Source organism: Bos mutus, chromosome 20 (genome assembly GCF_027580195.1).
Source record: "Bos mutus isolate GX-2022 chromosome 20, NWIPB_WYAK_1.1, whole genome shotgun sequence".
NCBI lineage: Eukaryota > Metazoa > Chordata > Mammalia > Artiodactyla > Bovidae > Bos > Bos mutus.
In genome coordinates, this window is record NC_091636.1 from 1,640,012 (window position 1) to 1,658,169 (window position 18,158).

Consider the following 18,158-nt stretch of genomic DNA (forward strand, 5'->3'; position numbering starts at 1 on the left):
TTATTCACATCGTACAACCAGTGTGCGTGGGCTGATTGTCACACTGGAGTGTTCTCATCCCCAGGTCCTCCTGCCTCCGAGCTGCAAGGTGGCCGGGCAGCTCAGGATAATGACGACAGCACAACGGGCACTTATTAAGGACCCTTACGCACTGAGGCCCTGGGCCCCCAGATGCTCTGCATCTCATTTCATCTTCACATGCGGCTCATCACACAGAGGGGGTGGCTGAGGGTCCCAGAGGGGAAGCAACCCTCTCAAGGCCACAGCCTGGAGGAGCAGGAGAGTGGGAACGTGCCCCAGGCAGGCCTGCTCAGCTCCTGCAGGCGTCTGCTTGCGCCTTCCATTACTGCATCCCATCCAAGGACTAATGCGTGCGGTGCATGGGTTTATTTAGGAGATGAGACCCACAGGGACTCGCGGTTGTCTCCAGGATTGAGCATTTGTTCTGATACATGGAGGCAAGTAGGAAGCTGGGAACGTGGGCCAGCGGCTACAGAGAGGCTTTGTGTGGAGCAGTTTTCAGCATACCAGCCTGGAGTTTGGCTCGCTTTCTGCCAGCTTCTTCCTACCTGCAGCAGCTGACTTCTCTTATATATGGCTTCTGCTGCCTCACAGAGTCATCTGTCCATGGCTTCTACTCAGGCCAGGGTCTGTTGCATTCTCCCTAGTTGCTCTGCTTTTGAAACGCCTAAAAGGATTTGATCTACTACTGTCCAGGCTAGGGTGCCCTCACTAGATCACCCTTAGGCTTCTAGCCAGCCTGTGGAAGGCTTGCCTGAGTCAAGAGTTGGTTCTGGGCCCAGTCAGCTGTGAGCAGAGCAGCAGGATGATGGGGACTAAGTGGGAAAGGGCTCCCTTGTGGGCATGAGGAGGAGCGTGCCCAGTGCTGAGAGACCGTGCAGGCTGCCTTCAAGGAGCCAGAATATCTGTATGGCTAACTGCAGATACTTTGAAGAAAGGCAAGCCTGAGATTGGGTGGACTCTGGTGCTTACTGGCTATGTAAATATAGGGAGTTTTGATATTTCCAGGGCTGAGTTTCCTCTTCTGTTAAATGGGTGCCAACATAACACCTACTTCAGTTTGTAGGATTAAATGAAACAATGTCTGTAGAGCACTTGGCACAGGGTATACACATGAAAACTATAATTCCCCCATCATTCTCATTATTAATGAGGTGAGCTCACACCTTGGATTGAACAGAATTACAGATATTTCTTGGTGGACCAAATAGCAGGGTGGTTAAATACTGAGGTTCTGAAGGCAGCTTCAGTTCAGCTCAGTTCAGTCTCTCAGTCATGTCCAACTCTTTGCGACCCCATGGACTGCAGCACACCAGGCTTCTCAGTCCATCACCAGATCCTAGAGTTTACTCAAAGTCATGTCCATTGAGTCAGTGATGCCCTCCAATCATGTCATCCTCTGTCATCCCCTTCTCCTGCCTTCAATCTTTCCCAGCATCAGAGTCTTTTCAAATGAATCAGTTCTTCACATCAAGTGGCCAAAGTATTTTAGTTTCAGTTTCAACATCAGTCCTTCCAATGAATATTCAGGACTGATTTCCTTTAGGATGGCCTGGTTGGATCTCCTTGCAGTTCAAGGGATTATCAAAAGTCTTCTCCAACATCACAGTTCAAAAGCATCAATTCTTTGGCACTCAGCTCTCTTTATAGTCCAACTCTCACATCCATACTGTAAAAACCATACCCTTGACTAGATGGACCTTTGTTGGCAAAGTAACATCTCTGCTGTCTAGGTTGGTCATAGCTTTTCTTCCAAAGAATAAACATCTTAATTTCATGGCTGCAGTCACCAGCTGCAGTGATTTTGGAGCCCCGAAAAATAAAGTCTCTCACTGTTTCCACTGTTTCCCCATCTATTTGCCATGAAGTGATGGGACCAGATACTATGATCTTAGTTTTCTGAATGTTGAGCTGTAAGCCAGCTTTTCACTCTCCTCTTTCACTTTCATCAAGAAGCTCTTTAGTTCTTCTTCTCTTTCTGCCATAAGGGTGGTGTCATCTGCATGTCTGAGGTTATTGATATTTCTCTCAGCGATCTTGATTCCAGCTTGTGCTTCCTCGAGCCCAGCATTTCTCATTATGTACTCTGCATGTAAGTTAAATAAGCAGGGTGGCAATATACAGCTTTGACGTACTTCTCTCCCTATTTGGAACCAGTCTGTTGTTCCATATCCAGTTCTAACAGTTGCTTCCTGACCTGCATACAGATTTCTCAAGAGGCAGGTCAGATGGTCTGGCATTCCCATCTCTTTAAGAACTTTCCATAGTTTGTGGTGATCCACACAGTCAAAGGCTTTGGCATAGTCAATAAAGCAAATAGATGTTTTTCTAGAACTCTTTTGCTTTTTCGATGATCCAGCAGATGCTGGCAATTTGATCTCTGTTTCTCTGCCTTTTCTAAATCCAGCTTGAACATCTAGAAGGTCACGATTCACATGCTGTTGAAGCCTGGTTTGGAGAATTTTGAGCATTATTTGATTAGTGTGTGAGATGAGTGCAAATGTGCAGTAGTTTGAGCATTCTTTGGCATTGCCTTTCTTTGGGATTGGAATGAAAACTGACCTTTTCCAGTCCTGTGGCCACTGCTGAGTTTTCCAAATTTGCTGGCATATTGAGTGTAGCACTTTCACAGCATCATCTTTCAGGATTTGAAATAGCTCAGCTGGAATTCCATCACCTCCACTAGCTTTGTTCATAGTGATGCTTCCTAAGTCCCACTTGACTTCACATTCCAGGATGTCTTGCTCTAGGTGAGTGATCACACCATCGTGATTATCTGGGTCATGAAGCTCTTTTTTGCACAGTTCTTCTGTGTATTCTTGCCATCTCTTTGTAATATCTTCTGCTTCCGTTAGGTCCATACCATTTCTGTCCTTTATTGTGCCCATCTTTGCATGAAATGTTCCCATGGTATCTCTAATTTTCTTAAAGAGATCTCTAGTCTTTCTCATTCTTCTATTTCTTTGCACTGATCACTGAGGAAGGCTTTCTTATCTCTCCTTGCTATTCTTTGGAACTCTGCATTCAAATGGGTATATCTTTCCTTTTCTCCTTTGCTTTTCGCTTCTCTTCTTTTCACAGCTATTTGTAAGGCCTCCTCAGACAACCATTTTACTTTTTTGCATTTCTTTTCCATGGGGATGGTCTTGATCCCTGTCTCCTGTACAATGTCATGCACCTCTGTCCATAGTTCATCAGGCACTCTGTCTATCAGATCTAATCCCTTGAATCTATTTCTCATTTCCACTGTATAAATCATAAGGGATTTGATTTAGGCCATACCTGAATGGCCTAGTGGTTTTCCCTACTTTCTTCAATTTCAGTCTGAATTTTGCAATAAGGAGTTCATGATCTGAGCCACAGTCAGCTCCTGGTCTTGTTTTGGCTGACTGTATAGAACTTCTCCATCTTTGGCTGCAAAGAATATGATTAGTCTGATTTCGGTGTTGACCATCTGGTGATGTCCATGTGTAGAGTCTTCTCTTGTGTTGTTGGAAGAGGGTGTTTGCTATGACCAGTGTGTTCTCTTGACAAAACTGTATTAGCCTTTACTGTACGTTTGTTTAAATCCTACTTTTACATGTATTAGCTGGCTTCTTGGGAAAGTTAACTAAATTCACGTCTCTAAAATGAAAATGATTATCTAACTCAGAGAGCTAATGTGAGAATTAAAAATGAAAAAAAAAAAAAAAACAGGAAGGCATCTATGCCGAGTACTTAGTGCAGAGCCTGGTGCTCGTTGGTACCTGTGACTATGGTTATTATTAACTTTTTTAGAGCCTGCTCAGCATCTAGGAGGAAATTCAGCAGGAAATATTAGGTTGATATTTGATTATGAATTTTTTGTTTGCAACAATTCAAGTTCATTTTTAAAGTAACAGAAAGAGTTGAGTGTGTTTTCATTACAACCCACTTCAACAAATTAATGCTTAATCTTTAAGCACAATTTTTTTTTTTTTAGAAAATACAAAAGACATGCTTTTCCAAACCCATATTGGGAAATCAAACTCAAGTGATATTCTGATTTCCAAAGGATGGCTGCAGAAGAATCCAGAGAGAGGGAAGAGCCTTGGTTTACTGTCGTTCAGCCCCTATCTGCCACTAGTCCCTACCATCTGCACAGGGGGCTGATTAATTCTCGATTATTGGACTGGCCTTTGCGAGGCAGAGACAGATTTAGGTTGACAATCAAAATAATAACTGTTACTGAAAGTACTGATAGTTTTATTACTGCTGCAAATGTGTAAAACCCCTCATTTTGGTATCACATTAGACAGTCTGAGATGTTTATACGTAATATGACAGCCACTCAGTGCCTTTCCATCTGGGGAATCAGATGCTAATCTTTAAGGAGAAAACATAAGTGTTTTTGCAAAGGCATACTAGCAAATGACAGAATAACAAAACCGAAGAGATCTCACTTTTGGCAGCCTGATGGGGTGGAGGATTCTGCGGGATTTTTATTTCCCGTCTTTACACAGTCCTGCTGGCTGCAGCTTGTCCTCTGACTGTCCATTCTGCTGTCAGGGGTCCCTGCCAGTAGAAGAGTGAAGTCATCCAGAGGGGTCTGGGTGGCCGTAGCTGCCATGTTGCCTTTGTCACCCCGTGGCAGGCGCTCTGCTCAGCACTGACCATACATTTGCCTTTACACCCTGTAGAAACCCTGTGAAAGGGGTTACGCTGCTGCTGTTTTGGAAGCAAGGACACTTAAATGTCAAGCATGATATTAACATGTCCCAAATCCACACTGCTGAGAAGTGCCAAAGCTAGAAAACACATCCAGCTGTGTGTGTGTGTGCAAATCTTGTGATCCTGACACCAGGATGCATTCCTGTCTTTGTTCCCTGAACATTTAGTGTTTGAGGAACACCGGTCCAGCTTCCTTACAAGCAATGCCTGATGTAGCTATAGTTGCCTTTCCCACAGTTGTGGCCCACCCAAAATATATCTGCCGCTTAGATGGACATTTCCTGTGCATCCTGAGAGCTTCCTTCTTCCTCATTCCCTGGGCTTTCTCTGGCTATAGGAGATTGCTCAGCCCACCTGCAGGGTAGACCAGAAATGCTAGGGACATAAAGTCTCTAGGAGCAACTTTCAACCAGCAATGGGCTGGCATTCATGGGAAACAGCCCAGGATACTTCTCATGTTCCAGTATGTTCAATACAGTCTCTCAGAAGCTCCCAAGGAGAACTGAGTCCCAGTTAGTACACAAAGCAATAACCTCCTAATAAACACTTGCTTTTTCTGGCTTCCCATGGGTAACCAAATAGACATTTCCTCTGGACCAGCCACTCAGTAGAGAAATTACTGATTGTCTACTGTTAATCAAAACTTATAGACTATGGTACAGGTAAGGTCTGGCCCCTGCCCTCTTAGATCTTGCAAACACATGCACCGTGCAGACTTGGCCACAGAAAGGCATGTAGCAGTTGGAAGGTAGTTGCAAAAATCCAGGAGAGAAATGATGGTGGCTTGGTTCAGTGGGCAGTGGGTGATGAGAAGTAATTGAATTTAGATGTTTTTTGAAAGTGATGCTAAGAGGTTTTGCTGACAGGTCAAGTGTAGATGTAAGAGAAAGGAAAGTTAAGGATGCTGAGTCCTCCCCACCCCTTGAGCAATTGGAAGAATGGAGTTGTTGTTAACTTAGATGGGAAGATGACAGAAAGAGGCAGGTAATAGGAGCTGAGCTTTTGACATGTATGTTTGAAATGCCTATTAGCCATTCAAGTGAGAGCACAGAGCTGAGAGCTGGAATGTAAGCTGGAGCTCAGGAGAAAGGCCAGGGATGAAGATATCAAATTTGGGAGTCAGAGGCATGTAGGTTGGAGAGTAGATGAGATTATGGAGTGGGTCTCTGATTTCAAGGCAAGTACAGTAGAGGAGACAGTCGTTATTGAATCACAATAGAAATAGAAATAGAAATAACTTCTTGTAGACGGTGATCCAGTCTGGGAAAGGCAGTTGCACTGACTGTCTTTTGGAGTCCTGAAAGATGCAACAGACCATGTCCTAAAGCATTTAGAAGGAGGTGGCATTCTATACAAAAGAACACAGCTGTACGTTCCGAAAACCACCTGAAGCACAGATTAGCCATGAGAGATAATATTAGCACAGAAGGTGGGGCAGTCATGGAGGACATTCACTGTCAAAAGAAAGAGCTTGGACTTATCCCATGGGCCTTGGGGGGCCATTGAAGTGGGCGATCCACAGGATTGGGGATATTCCACAGGGCAGGGCATTCTAGAGGTTGCAAGGGCAAGAGTTAAAGGCTACAAGGGCAGTCAGTAGTGGGGAAGGAAAGGAAGAGATGGATGGCAAGACATTCAAGAAGAAACACAATTTGACAACAGATACAAAAATGTTCAATACACATAAGATTTGCTCAGCATCACCACTTCCAAGAGAAGGGCCGAGAAGAGGTATATATGGGAGACGCAAGGCATACATAGGAGAGTGGTCACTGAAACACTGTTTACAACAGGAAGTGCTGAGAAGCAACATAAAAGTCCGTCAGTGAAAGACTGATGAAAGAAACCATGATGCACCCATACAATAGAATGTTCTTCAGTGATTAAAAGGAATGATATGTATCTGAATTCATTGGCATGAAAGGAACACACAGTTTATTGTCAAGTAAAAGAGGCTGTGAAACAGAATTTATCACTTAACCCCATTTATCAAAATGCTATCTTTAAAATATGGTTTGTGTGTATATGTCTAGGGAGACCTTTGAAATTCCATTCATCAACATGTCAAGGATGGTTTTCCCTAGATGATAGGATGGCTGGCGTGTTGTTTGTTTATTTATTTTATTTGGGGGGAGGCAATTTTTCTTCCTATCTTTCTGGATGACATGAATTTTCTGCCACAAGCTTGTAACAGTTTGAACAAAAGACAATACACATTTTCTAAAGGAAGCCAGACAGGGCCAGGTAAACTCGGCCCCAGGTCCGCAGTGTGAGCAGATGCTAATACGGGTCGGCCGGCCTCTTCCTTCAGTCTCCGGGGCGCCCGCTGAAGGGCCTTCAGGCTGAAGCATGGGGGAGGGACATCTAGGGTAGCGTGCGCAGATGGCCTGCTGACCTTCTCCCCTCTTCCAGGGTCTTCCTGAGAGCTATCAACAAGTTTGCAGAAACCATGAACCAGAAATTCCTGGAAAACACGAACTTTGAGTTCCAGGTGAGTGTAAGGCGCTGCACGTGCCTTGAACTGTCCTGGCAGGGCTGTTCCAGAGACCTGGCTGATGGCACATCCTGAAACACTTGGGAGCTATGCCTGTGCCTCGGGGGGTTTCCCCAGAGTGGTGCGGGTTTAGGGAGGGAAGGAAGTACTTAGCGTTTGGAACCCAGTGCTTGATTAAATAGTCATCAACTGAGGAGCATATGCAAATGTGACTGTATAATGTATCGTGCTAATGAAGAGACTTGCATTCATTCATTGTCAGAGTGGGTGTTACCTTTTAAAAATTTATCACTTTTTTTTTTTACCTTGTTATTCACCAGTACCTAGAAAAGCAGCCATTCTTAGATATTGAAAGATGAAACTCTGTGACTTTCTGATACCTCCAGAAATCACTTTTAGCACACAGACAAGACCAGGACCTCTGTGAGCTTCAGAGGTCCTGGGCAGGCAGAGCGACACATCTGCTCATGGCCCGGCAAGAAGAACCAGCTCTTCAAAGCCTTGTGGACAAGTCCGGGTTGCTATTTCTGGCTTGAGGTGTGCGAGAGAAGATCCTTAAAAGGGAATTTCCCCCTCCAGGGAAGCCCCTGATCCCCAGGATCTCTTCAAGCGCAAGCTTAGGGAATAGCCAGCAAACTGGGGCAACAGCTCTTTCTGCCAGCTCGTCTTGGGTGTTCAGTTCCTGTCTGGGCTCTGACCCACCGAGCAACCTCAGGCAAGGCCTGGACTGCATCCGTGTCTCAGCGGACTCTTGTGTAAAATTCTCATAACGCCTCCCTTGCTACTTTGAAGGGGTTTTTCCAGAATGGAAACATGCACTTGCTTGGGAAATTCACCTGTTAGGAAGGTCCCAGCAGTTCCTGATCCAACACTTCCTGCTCCAGGAGGCCTCCCTACCTGATCCTCTCTGAAGGGCCCCCACCGCCCTGTGGTCAGTGCGCATCGCCCCTTAGCCTCTGTAGTCTCTTCACTGCTTGGTGCAGCCTTTCTCATTTGCTTACGTGCCCATTCTCTTTCTTTCCTCTGGTAGAAAGTCAGTTTGGGAGTATGAAGCCACAGAGACTCTATGCTCTGTGTCTGGCACACAGTAGGACTCCCTGGGGAGGTGAATATTCCCTGAATATTAGAAGGACTGATGCTAAAGCTGAAGCTCCAGTACTTTGGCCACCTGATGCAAAGTGCCAACTCATTGGAAAAGACCCTGATGCTGGGAAAGATTGAAGGCAGAAGGAGAAGGGAACAACAGAGGATGAGATGGTTGGATGGCGTCAGTGACTCAATGGGCATGAGTTTGAGCAGGCTCCAAAAGATAGTGAAGGACAGGGAAGCCTGGCGTGCTGCATTCCCATGGGATCACAAAAAGCTGGACACAACTGAATGACTGAACAACAACTGGGGAGGTGACACTTGGGCTGAGGTCTGCGAGATCCACTCTGCTAGCAGCACCAGCCTATAAATACTCAATAAATATTATCTTTGAGTAATATTATCCTCATAGCTCAGTCGGTAAAGAATCTGCCTGCAATTCAGGAGACCTGGGTTCGATCCCTGGGTCAGGAAGATTCCCTGGAGAAGAAAATGGCAACCCACTCCAGTATTCTTGCCAAGAGAATCCCATGGACAGAGGAGCCTGGCGGGCTACAGTTCACGGGGTCTCAAGAGTCGGACGCAACTTAGCCATGAAACCACCACCACATTATCTTTGAACACGATTCTCTCCCATTGCCTTGTATTTAAATCAGGCAACTGAACTAGAATGATAATGGTGATAAAAGGAAGAGCTGCCCTTTTCTGACAGTGTTGGATGTGCAGGATCTCACACTTTCTGCCTTATCTTTCTCAGTCCTTCCGACTGCCCTACAAGGTAGTCACCATGGCTGTGATTTTCTCTGCTGGGGGTATGTGGGCACTGAGGCTCCCAGGCGATGAGCAGACAGCCTGTCACACAGCGTGTCAGTGCAGAGGTGGCCTGAACACACAGCAGTGGCTGGCACCGGAGCCTGCAGATCACTGCGGGCACGGGCTAGAGCTGGAGCTTCACCCCCACACTGGGTTGATTGCTTGGCAGGGGCTGGGTGAGAGGTATAAATCTTTGACATGGAAACAAAACATGTCACTTTGGCTGTTTGAATCCGGAGAAGTATTTGATCCTCTTCCAAATATGGCCCAGATGCCTGCAGGCTCCAGTTATGAGCATGTGATCTGGGAGGTTAATAAGGCCATAGCTTTTTGAAGGGGCAGCTTGGAACAGCACCCCTAGGGGCCGGCGGCAAGGCCACGTTTGTGCCATAAAACCACGGGCTGGTTTGCTCGTCTCTTTCCATGGGCGTTGGCAATGGCAGCCCCAGCCTGGGTTTCCTGACTCTGGCTCTCCTCCATGGTCTTAAGGGGATACTTTCCAAGAGAAGCTCAGATCCATGCCATTCTCTTAGATTTATCCAGTTTTCCTGAAAGGAAATCTGCATCTGAAAGTTGCCCAGAGAAGTAGGGGCTTCATATATGGAAGGTTTGAGCTTAAGAGCTCTGTGACTTTAGGCAAATTACTGAATCTCTCTGTGCCTCACTGTCCTCCACATCAAGTGATGGCACTGACAGTAGCTATGTTACTGGGTTGTTGAGAGGATTGAGTGAACTAATTCATGGAAAATACCTAGAACAATGCCAGGAACGTGGTGGCTGTTTAATAAGTATTAACTCCTTATAGTTACAGTAATTATCATTTCGATGACCGTGGTGATGGCGATGATGCTCCTAGACTTGTCAGGTTGGGGAACCCCTGTGTCAGTCCTCCGCAAACAGGACCGTAGGGAGGCCCCTTTCTGGTCACCACAACACTGCCTAGGACCGTCACACCCACGAGATCTGTAAACTGGAAAGTGGCCAACATTCCAAGGTGAAATAAGTCTCTTCCTAATGAGACTTCCATAGGTATTTATTGGGAAGCCCTCAAGAAGAGGACCATTCTTCAACCTTCGCTGTCCCACCTTCACCCCACGTGTGTGAGAATGGATCTGTTCTCTGTGCCCTGCTGGAACACGCCTTGTTTCCTTCTTACGGTTTCACTAATTATGCATTTAATATCAGCAGCAACAGCATCCATCGCTAAGTGCTGCTGGCCTGGGCAGCTGCTGTCCAGAGGAGGGGCAAGTGCAATTGGATTATCCTGAGTATCTTTTCCGAAACTGGGGTTTTATGCTTCAAAGGGCAAAAAGGCAGGAAGCTCTGTGGGTGCCATTCTGTAGGTGATGAGACCTGGGAATTACAAAAATGACATTTCCTGCTTGGGGCTAAAAAAATTTGCATTCCCAGGCATATTCAAGATACTGGGCCTTGACATTCACATCTCTTTGCCTGGTCAAGGAAGACCAAGAGAAGATTTCCAGTTTAACTCAGTGAGAATTTTTAAGAGCAGTGTTCATGAGTCCAGACTATTACAATAAGCTTTGAGAAATTCAGAAGCAAAGCAGAACATTGCTTTGCCCTCAAGGACCTTGGAGACTCAATAGCAGACTATAAATCCATCTTCTAGCATCCAAGCTTTTGAAGAAGATGACTAACTTTTGTTAGGCGTTGATGTAGGGCATTTTGACCCTTATCACAACCCTGTTAGGTTGGGAAATATCCATTTTACTGGTGAGTAAACTGAACTTCAGAGAAGTGATTGATTTTCCTATTAAAGGTCATCAACTATTAAGTGGGGCTGCTGGAATTCAACCCCAGTCTTTTCACTCTTCTGTACTATCTCTCAGAAATAGGGTGCCTTTTGGACCTAACAGACAGTTCTAGGTAGTTCCAGAAACACTGTCAGTTCATGTTAGCTCTTCCTGGCCCTCTAGATGTTAAAAACTCTGATTGGCCCAGGAATCAGTGGACCAGATGTGCTCTGTGGCTCCAGGTAAATATTTCCATCTTAGGCGAGTATCTGCTTGCTACTAAGACCATTCTCTCCACTTGGGAAGCTCTAATTGGCTCTGCCTTCATTAATTCCAGCCTTAGTCTTGAGGCATCTCTGGATCATCTGGGCAGCAAGTATCTTGGGATCATTTTTGAACCTATACTGGAGACCCTGTGAAATGAAAACCTACCAGCATATCCCCAGCCATTGTGGAAGACTGAGGGCAGGCTTGGTCTCTCTAAGGGGCAGTGTAACCAGAGATGGCAAAAAATGAGAGAAGGAGCATGTGCAGCACTCACTGAAGCCCTGCAGAGGCCCAGAGCACTCCCCACAGGGAGGGCACCGCAGGACACCTCTTCTAGGCAGCAAGGTGGTCACGTGCTTGGTGACAGCTTCTGTGGCCCTGCCTGCTTAGCTTGAGGGCCACAGACAACCTCTAGGTGATGCTCCCAACCTGAATCTGTAATTGGAAACTTTCACTCCCAAAATTAATGGCATCTTCAGAATGGCCATGGCACCTGAGTCTTTACACCACAGGGGAGGGTACAATGACTGCATTTTAGCAACCCTGGGTATTGGGCCTTTATTTTTTTAATTAATAGTTTGGGGTAAATAATAATTCAACACCATTGAGAAAGAATCTTATAGGATCAAAGATTCTTGTTGTCTCTGCTGTAAAGATATCTGATGAACCAGTGGATGAACCTCAGCCAGCAAAAAAGGCTAATGGGATATCAAGAAAGAAGAAGAAAAGCAATTTCAACAGAAGAGCAGAGTAGTTCAAGACTAGACCTTCTGGAGACACATACACTTGGATTCAAATGCCAGCTTCACCGTTTTATAACTATGGAACCTTGGGCCAGTTCTTCAACCTCTCTGGGCCTCAATCTCCTGCTCTGTAAAAATGGGGAGAACCATAATACAAATAGCTTAGTTTCTGGGGAGGATTTAACAAGGACACATGCATAAGTGCTGGGCTTATTAATGAATGCATTCAATAAATATTTCCTGAGCGTATGCTGGGTTAGACATGATCTTAGTCACTGGATGTACAACAGAAGATAAAGAGATGAAGCTCTTGCTTGCATGATGCTTATATCTGGTAGAGGAGACAAAATAAATGATTGGGTTAGCCAAAGGTTTCGTTCAAGTTTTTCTGTACCGTGGTAAACCCGAATGAACTTTTTGGCCACCACAATACTTCTGCTTAAGATATGTCCTGAATCCTGTGAACAGACTGAAATGAGGGTTAATTTACTTTAGTCCAAGCGAGCTGGGAAGACTTCCCCAGGAAGTGATTTTTGAACTGAGATCACAAAACTGGGTAGTAGTTTGCATGCTTGCTAAGTCACTTCAGTCATGTCTTATCCTACGCAACCTTATGGGCTGTAGTCCAGCAGGGTCCTTTGTCCATGGGATTCTCCAGGCAGGAATTCTGGAGTGGGTTGCCATGCCCTCCTCCAGGGGATCTTCCCAACCCAGGGATCAGACCCATGTCTCTTACATCCCCTGCATTGGCAGGCGGGTTCTTTAGCTCTAGCACCATCTGGGATGCCCCCTTTAGATTCTGTTGAAAGAGAGAGGGTAGTTTGCCCATGACAAGGGAGCTGGTAACTGGATTGGAACTCTGGAAGGCAGCCTGATAGTATCTATGAAAACAAGCAACAAAGACAACAAACAGTAACAAAATCTGCACAGACCCTGGGCCTTCGCGGTTCCACCTCTAGGAACATATACTACCAAACAGTCTCTCGTGCATAAAGAGGTATAAACAAGCATGTTGACTACAGCATGGATGCTAAAGAAGAAACAAGTTGCAGTCCAGCTAAATGTCTGTAAATAGGAGACTGGTTAAAATTGAAGTGCATTCTTAAAGCAGCAGACCATGCAGCAATAAAAGAGAATGAAGCAGATCTGTGTACGCTAATGTGGAAACATCTGCACGTAATACTGATGAGAGAAAAAAGCAAAATAGAGCAGACTATTAAAAAAAAGATGTCTATACATATGTTTGTTCATACACAAAAAATTTTGGAAGGATAGCTGGTAAATTGTTAACAATATTGTCTTCTGGGGAATTAGACTTGGGTCCAAGGTAGGATGGAAAATAACTTTTACTATTTAACCTTTCAACCATTTAATTTTTTTACTGTATGCATACTACATTTATAATTTTTGAGAGTTAATTAAAATAGCTGGGTTCTAATTACACCCAACAGCAGTATGACTGGGTGGTTGTTTAATTTATCTGGATCTCACTGTTTACATCTGTGAATAGAATTGGATCAGATGACCTGTAAATTTATCCCAGCTTTAACCTTCTATGGTCCTGTGGTTTCAAAATATGAAATTCCCAATCAGAAATCACCTTACTTCTTCCCCAGGGAAAAGGAACCTGTGTGTTTAGCCAGAGATTCTGTGGCTTCTCTGAGCCATCCAGCAGGGCTCTTAATAAAATGCCGCCAGGCAGCTCGGGGCAGGGAGGAAAGAAAAACCTGAAATCTTCTGAAACAACCGGAGAATCTCTCTAACAAAATGGAGATCAGTAAATAAATATTTTCTGGAGCACTGTATTCAAGCCATTGTGCGGAATTTGGCATTAAGCATACAAGTAAATGGAAGCCAGGACCCTTGGTACTGGTGGGCCTTACAGAGGAGCCAGCACCACAGCCAGCACCACCATGCCATCGACAGCGCGCTGGTGGATGTCTCCAAGCACACACTGTTTCATCCAGCACGTATAACAACTTTTTATGGTAGTTACCATGATTTCTTCCATTTTATAAGTAAGAAAAATGAGGCTCAGAAAGGTCCAGTGACTAGCCAACAACAGCTCAGCCAGTAAGAGAGACTGGTGTTCATCCCCTCGTGTGAGGTACTGATGCACACTCTGAACCACTGGACCATCACGTCATGGGAAGTGAGTGGAACACAAGTTCGCGTGCAAAATGGAATGAATCCACGTCTTTGGTTGCACCTACTCACACTACTCAAATCTGGAAGGGCTGAGCAGGCCTGATGAGTTCTGCCTTCTGGGAAGGCCTGGTGGAGGTGGTAGGTCTTGAGCTGGGCTTTGATGAAAGGATGAGACTTGGCTGCTGCAGGTGTGAGAACTACCATGAACAGTGCCATGGGGACCGAGATGCTCGTGCTGTATCTGTGAGTCTGAACAGACCAGTTCCTCCCCCTCCCTGGAATAGGCAGTTTGCTGTGGGAGAAAACATTGGAAACTGCCAGGAATGCCAGATTAGTTCATTTGGCTCTGACTCTTGAGGAGCAAGAGTCAGGAAGGTGCAGGGAGGAGGTGTCACGAGTGTCCAGCTGTGTCTAGTCGCTGCCACTGCTCCCTCCATGGAGCCACTGGCCAGGACAGCCTCCCCTCAGTCGCAGGGTCAGCCCCACGGAGCCTCATAGGCAGAACTGGAGGGGGCTATGGGCGAAACACTTGGGGATACCATTACTGCTTTTTTTCTTTTGAACTTCTTATTTTGTATTGAGGTGAGGCTGATTAACAATGTTATGATAATTTCAGATGAAAGGGACTCAGCCATACATATACATATATCCGGGCTTCCCTAGTGGGTCAGTGGTGTCTTGATCTACCTGCAATGCAGGAGCTACAGGAGTCTTGATCCCTGGGTCGGGAAGATCCCTGGAGGAGGGCACGACAATCCACTCATGTTCTTGCCTGGAGAATCCCATGGACAGAGGACCCTGGCGGACTACAGTCCGTAGGGTACGGCTGTAGTGACAGTGCGCATGCCTGCATACATGTACCCATTCTCCCCCAAACCTCCCTCCCATCCAGGCTAGGGGGCATAATTTCTGATCTACTGAGAAAAAGCAGCACTGGACCTATGGTCTCATGATTCACAAAGATCTTCAAGGAGGGAAATCAAAAGAAAATCAAGTGCAATCCTTAGTATGTATCCAAGAGAACCAAAAACATATGTTCACAAAAATTCATATGTAAATGTTCATAGCAGCATTATCCATAAAGGCCAAAGCTTAAGCTTAAGTGAAATTGTTCAGTCATGTCGAACTCTTTGTGACCCTGCAGACTGTAGTCTGCCGGGCTCCTCTGTCCATGGGATTCTCTAGGCAAGAATACTGCAGTGGGCTGCCATTTCCTTCTCCAGAGGATCTTTCCAACTGAGGGATTGAACCTGCATGTGTCCCACATTGCAGGCAGACTTTTTACCCTCTGAGATACCAGGGAAGCCCTAAAAATTTTGCAATACCATGGACTATAGGAATTCTCCAAACCAGAATACTGGAGTGTGTAGCCTTTCCCTTTTCCAGGGGATCTTCCCGACTCAGGGGTTGAACCTAGGTCTCCCACATTGCAGGCAGATTCTTTACCAGCTGAGCCACAAGGGAAGCCCAAGAATGCTGGAGTAGGTAGCTGATCCCTTCTCCAACAGATCTTCCTGACCCCAGGAATCAAACCGGGGTCTCCTGCATTGCAGGCAGATTCTTTACCAATTGAGCTATCAGAGAAGCCCAAGAATATTTAATCTTCCTCCTGTAATTTTTTTCCAGTTTTAGAGTGAAGCTAAGTGAAAGTGGCTCAGATGTGTCAGACTCTTTGCAACGCCATGGGCCATATAGTCCATGGAATTCTCCAGGGCAGAATACTGGAGTGGGTAGCCTTTCCCTTCTCCAGGGGATCTTCCCAACCCAGGGATTGAATCCAGGCCCCCTGCATTGCAGGCAAATTCCTTACCAGCTGAGCCACAATGGAAGCCCAAGAATACTGGAGTGGGTAGCCTATCCTTTCTCCAGTGGGTCTTCCGGACCCAGGAATTGAACATGGATTCTTTACCAACTTTGCACACTCGATTCTTTACCAACTGAGCTATCAGGGAAGCCCTAAAAGCCAAAAGGTAGAAACAAACCAAATGTCCATATTGGACAAACAAAATGTAGTTTATCTGTATATAGCGATACCCAGAATAGTATCCAGCAATAAACATAGATGAAGTACTGACACCTGTGACGATGTGGATGGACCCTGAAAACATCATGCTTAGTGACAGGAGCCGGACGTGAAAAGTCATATTTTATGACTCCATTTCTCTGAAATGGCAGAAGAGGCAGATCTACAGCGACTGAAGTAGCTTTGTGGTTGCCAGGGGCTGAGGGGGATGGAACAATGGCAGTGGTTGCTAATGGGTGGCAGGTTTCTTTGGGGGATGATGAAAGTGTTCTAAAATTAAATAGTAGTTGAAGCGACTTAGCAGCAGCAGCAGCAGTGATGATTTACTACCAGTAAATCTAGCAGTAAATCTACTAGTGAGTATGGTAAAACCCACTGAATGGTATACTTTTAAAAGTTAATGTTGTGATATGTGAATTATATCTCAACTTTAAACAAAAAGAAAATCAGGAATAGGGTGACATAAAACATTTTTGAGGGACTAAGTCAGGTAGAATAGATGTAGAACTTACTAAGAAGTTTCATTAGATGTGACATGTTTAGATGTTCTCAAACATGTTAGGTGTGAGATTTCTGGAATTTTTCTCAAAAGCAATACCAATTCAGCTCACTTTGTTACATATCTATTTCCTGTTGTATCCTGATTACTCTTTTGAAATCCCCTAAATTCAGGAATTTCTCACCCTAAAAAATAACCCATTCCATGCCCCACTACCAGGTTTTCCCTTTCCTTGGCTCGTGGTTTCATATCTTGGTCTAAAACAGGATGAGCTGTGAGCTCTGGGCTTGAGCAAACAAAGCAACACGTTGCCAGAACTTGCAAGTCATGGGGTCACCAGGAGGAAGGGCAGCTGGAGTGGCTGAGAGACACCCTGGTCCTCACTGTGTTTGGAGGCAGGGTTACTATGGAAACAGAAGAGCTTGAGATCTGATTCTCAGAGTGATGGGCCACCTTTGGAAAACTTTGAGGGAGGGAGGGATAGGATCTGGTCCTTCTGGGCTCTGTGTGCTGAGTTGATTTTGTGGGGGCCACCAGCCAGGAGGTCACTTCACTGCACCCCGGAAAGACTTGGTCTTTTGGACTCTGAGAAATAAAGTTTCAAGTAAAATAAGGAAAGCTATTCCCTCAACAGAGTATAAGCTGCATGAGGGCAGGAACTGCTGTCTGTGTAACCACTGCCCTAGCCCCACATGATGATACCTGGCCCATTGAAGATGTTCTGTAAATATGTGTCAGTATAGTCTCTGCTAAAGACAGACCACAGCATGTAGAAAGAGACCTGAGTATCAATCAGTAGTGAAAAAGTAAAGTGAAAGTGTTAGTCACTCAGTCATGTCCAACTCTGTGACTCCATGGACTGTATCCCTCCAGGCTCCTCTGTCCGTGGAATTCTCCAGGCAAGAATACTGGAGTGGGTGGCCATTCCCTTCTCCAGGGCAGGGATCTTCCCAACCCAGGGATTGAACCTGGGTCTCCTGCATTGCAAGTGGATTCTTTACTATCTGAGCCACCAGGGAAGCCCCATCAATCAGTAAGCCTGGGTTTAAATCCCAGCTCTGCTGTATGTATAACAAGCTGTGTGACCTTAGGCAAAATACTTCACCCCTCTAAACCTTGTTCTTCTCATCTGTAAAATGAGTCTAATAATGGCTACCAGGTTCTGAGAGGTGGAGGGAGGGCTATGTGGGAAAGCATCTGGCCCATGGTAAAACAAAGGGCTTGTTTTGCTTTTCTCTGAAACAGGAGCCACAAACCCATGTGAAAGTAACAGCAGTAAGTGAAAGTGAAGTCACTCAGTTGTGTCCGACTCTTTGCGACCCCATGGACTGTAGCCTATCAGGGTCCTCCATCCATGGGATTTTCCAGGCAAGAGTGCTGGAGTGGGTTACCGTTTCCTTCTCCAGGGGATCTTCCCGACCCAGAAATCGAACCCGGGTCTCCCACATTGCAGGCAGATGCTTTACCGTCTGAGCCACCAGGGAAGCCAGCAGTAAGGACGTTACCAAAAGTACAGCTGCTTTTCACTTAGTCTTGGCCATTGGAAACCTCCAGTGAGCATCTTTGAGTGAAGGATGGCAGCCTCGTTGGCAGGTGATTTCTCTAGCTGGTGTTACCCCTC

At 45.6% G+C, this 18,158-nt stretch overlaps 1 protein-coding gene across 1 annotated transcript in view; it reads left to right on the forward strand.

The window, feature by feature from the left end:
* Nucleotides 1-18,158, forward strand: part of DOCK2 (dedicator of cytokinesis 2) — a 460,175-nt gene that overhangs the window by 360,905 nt on the left and 81,112 nt on the right. Inside the window, exon 30 of the mRNA XM_070357390.1 lies at nt 7,123-7,201. Within this exon, the coding sequence (XP_070213491.1) occupies nt 7,123-7,201 (79 nt within the window). The remainder of the gene's footprint in view (nt 1-7,122; nt 7,202-18,158) is intronic.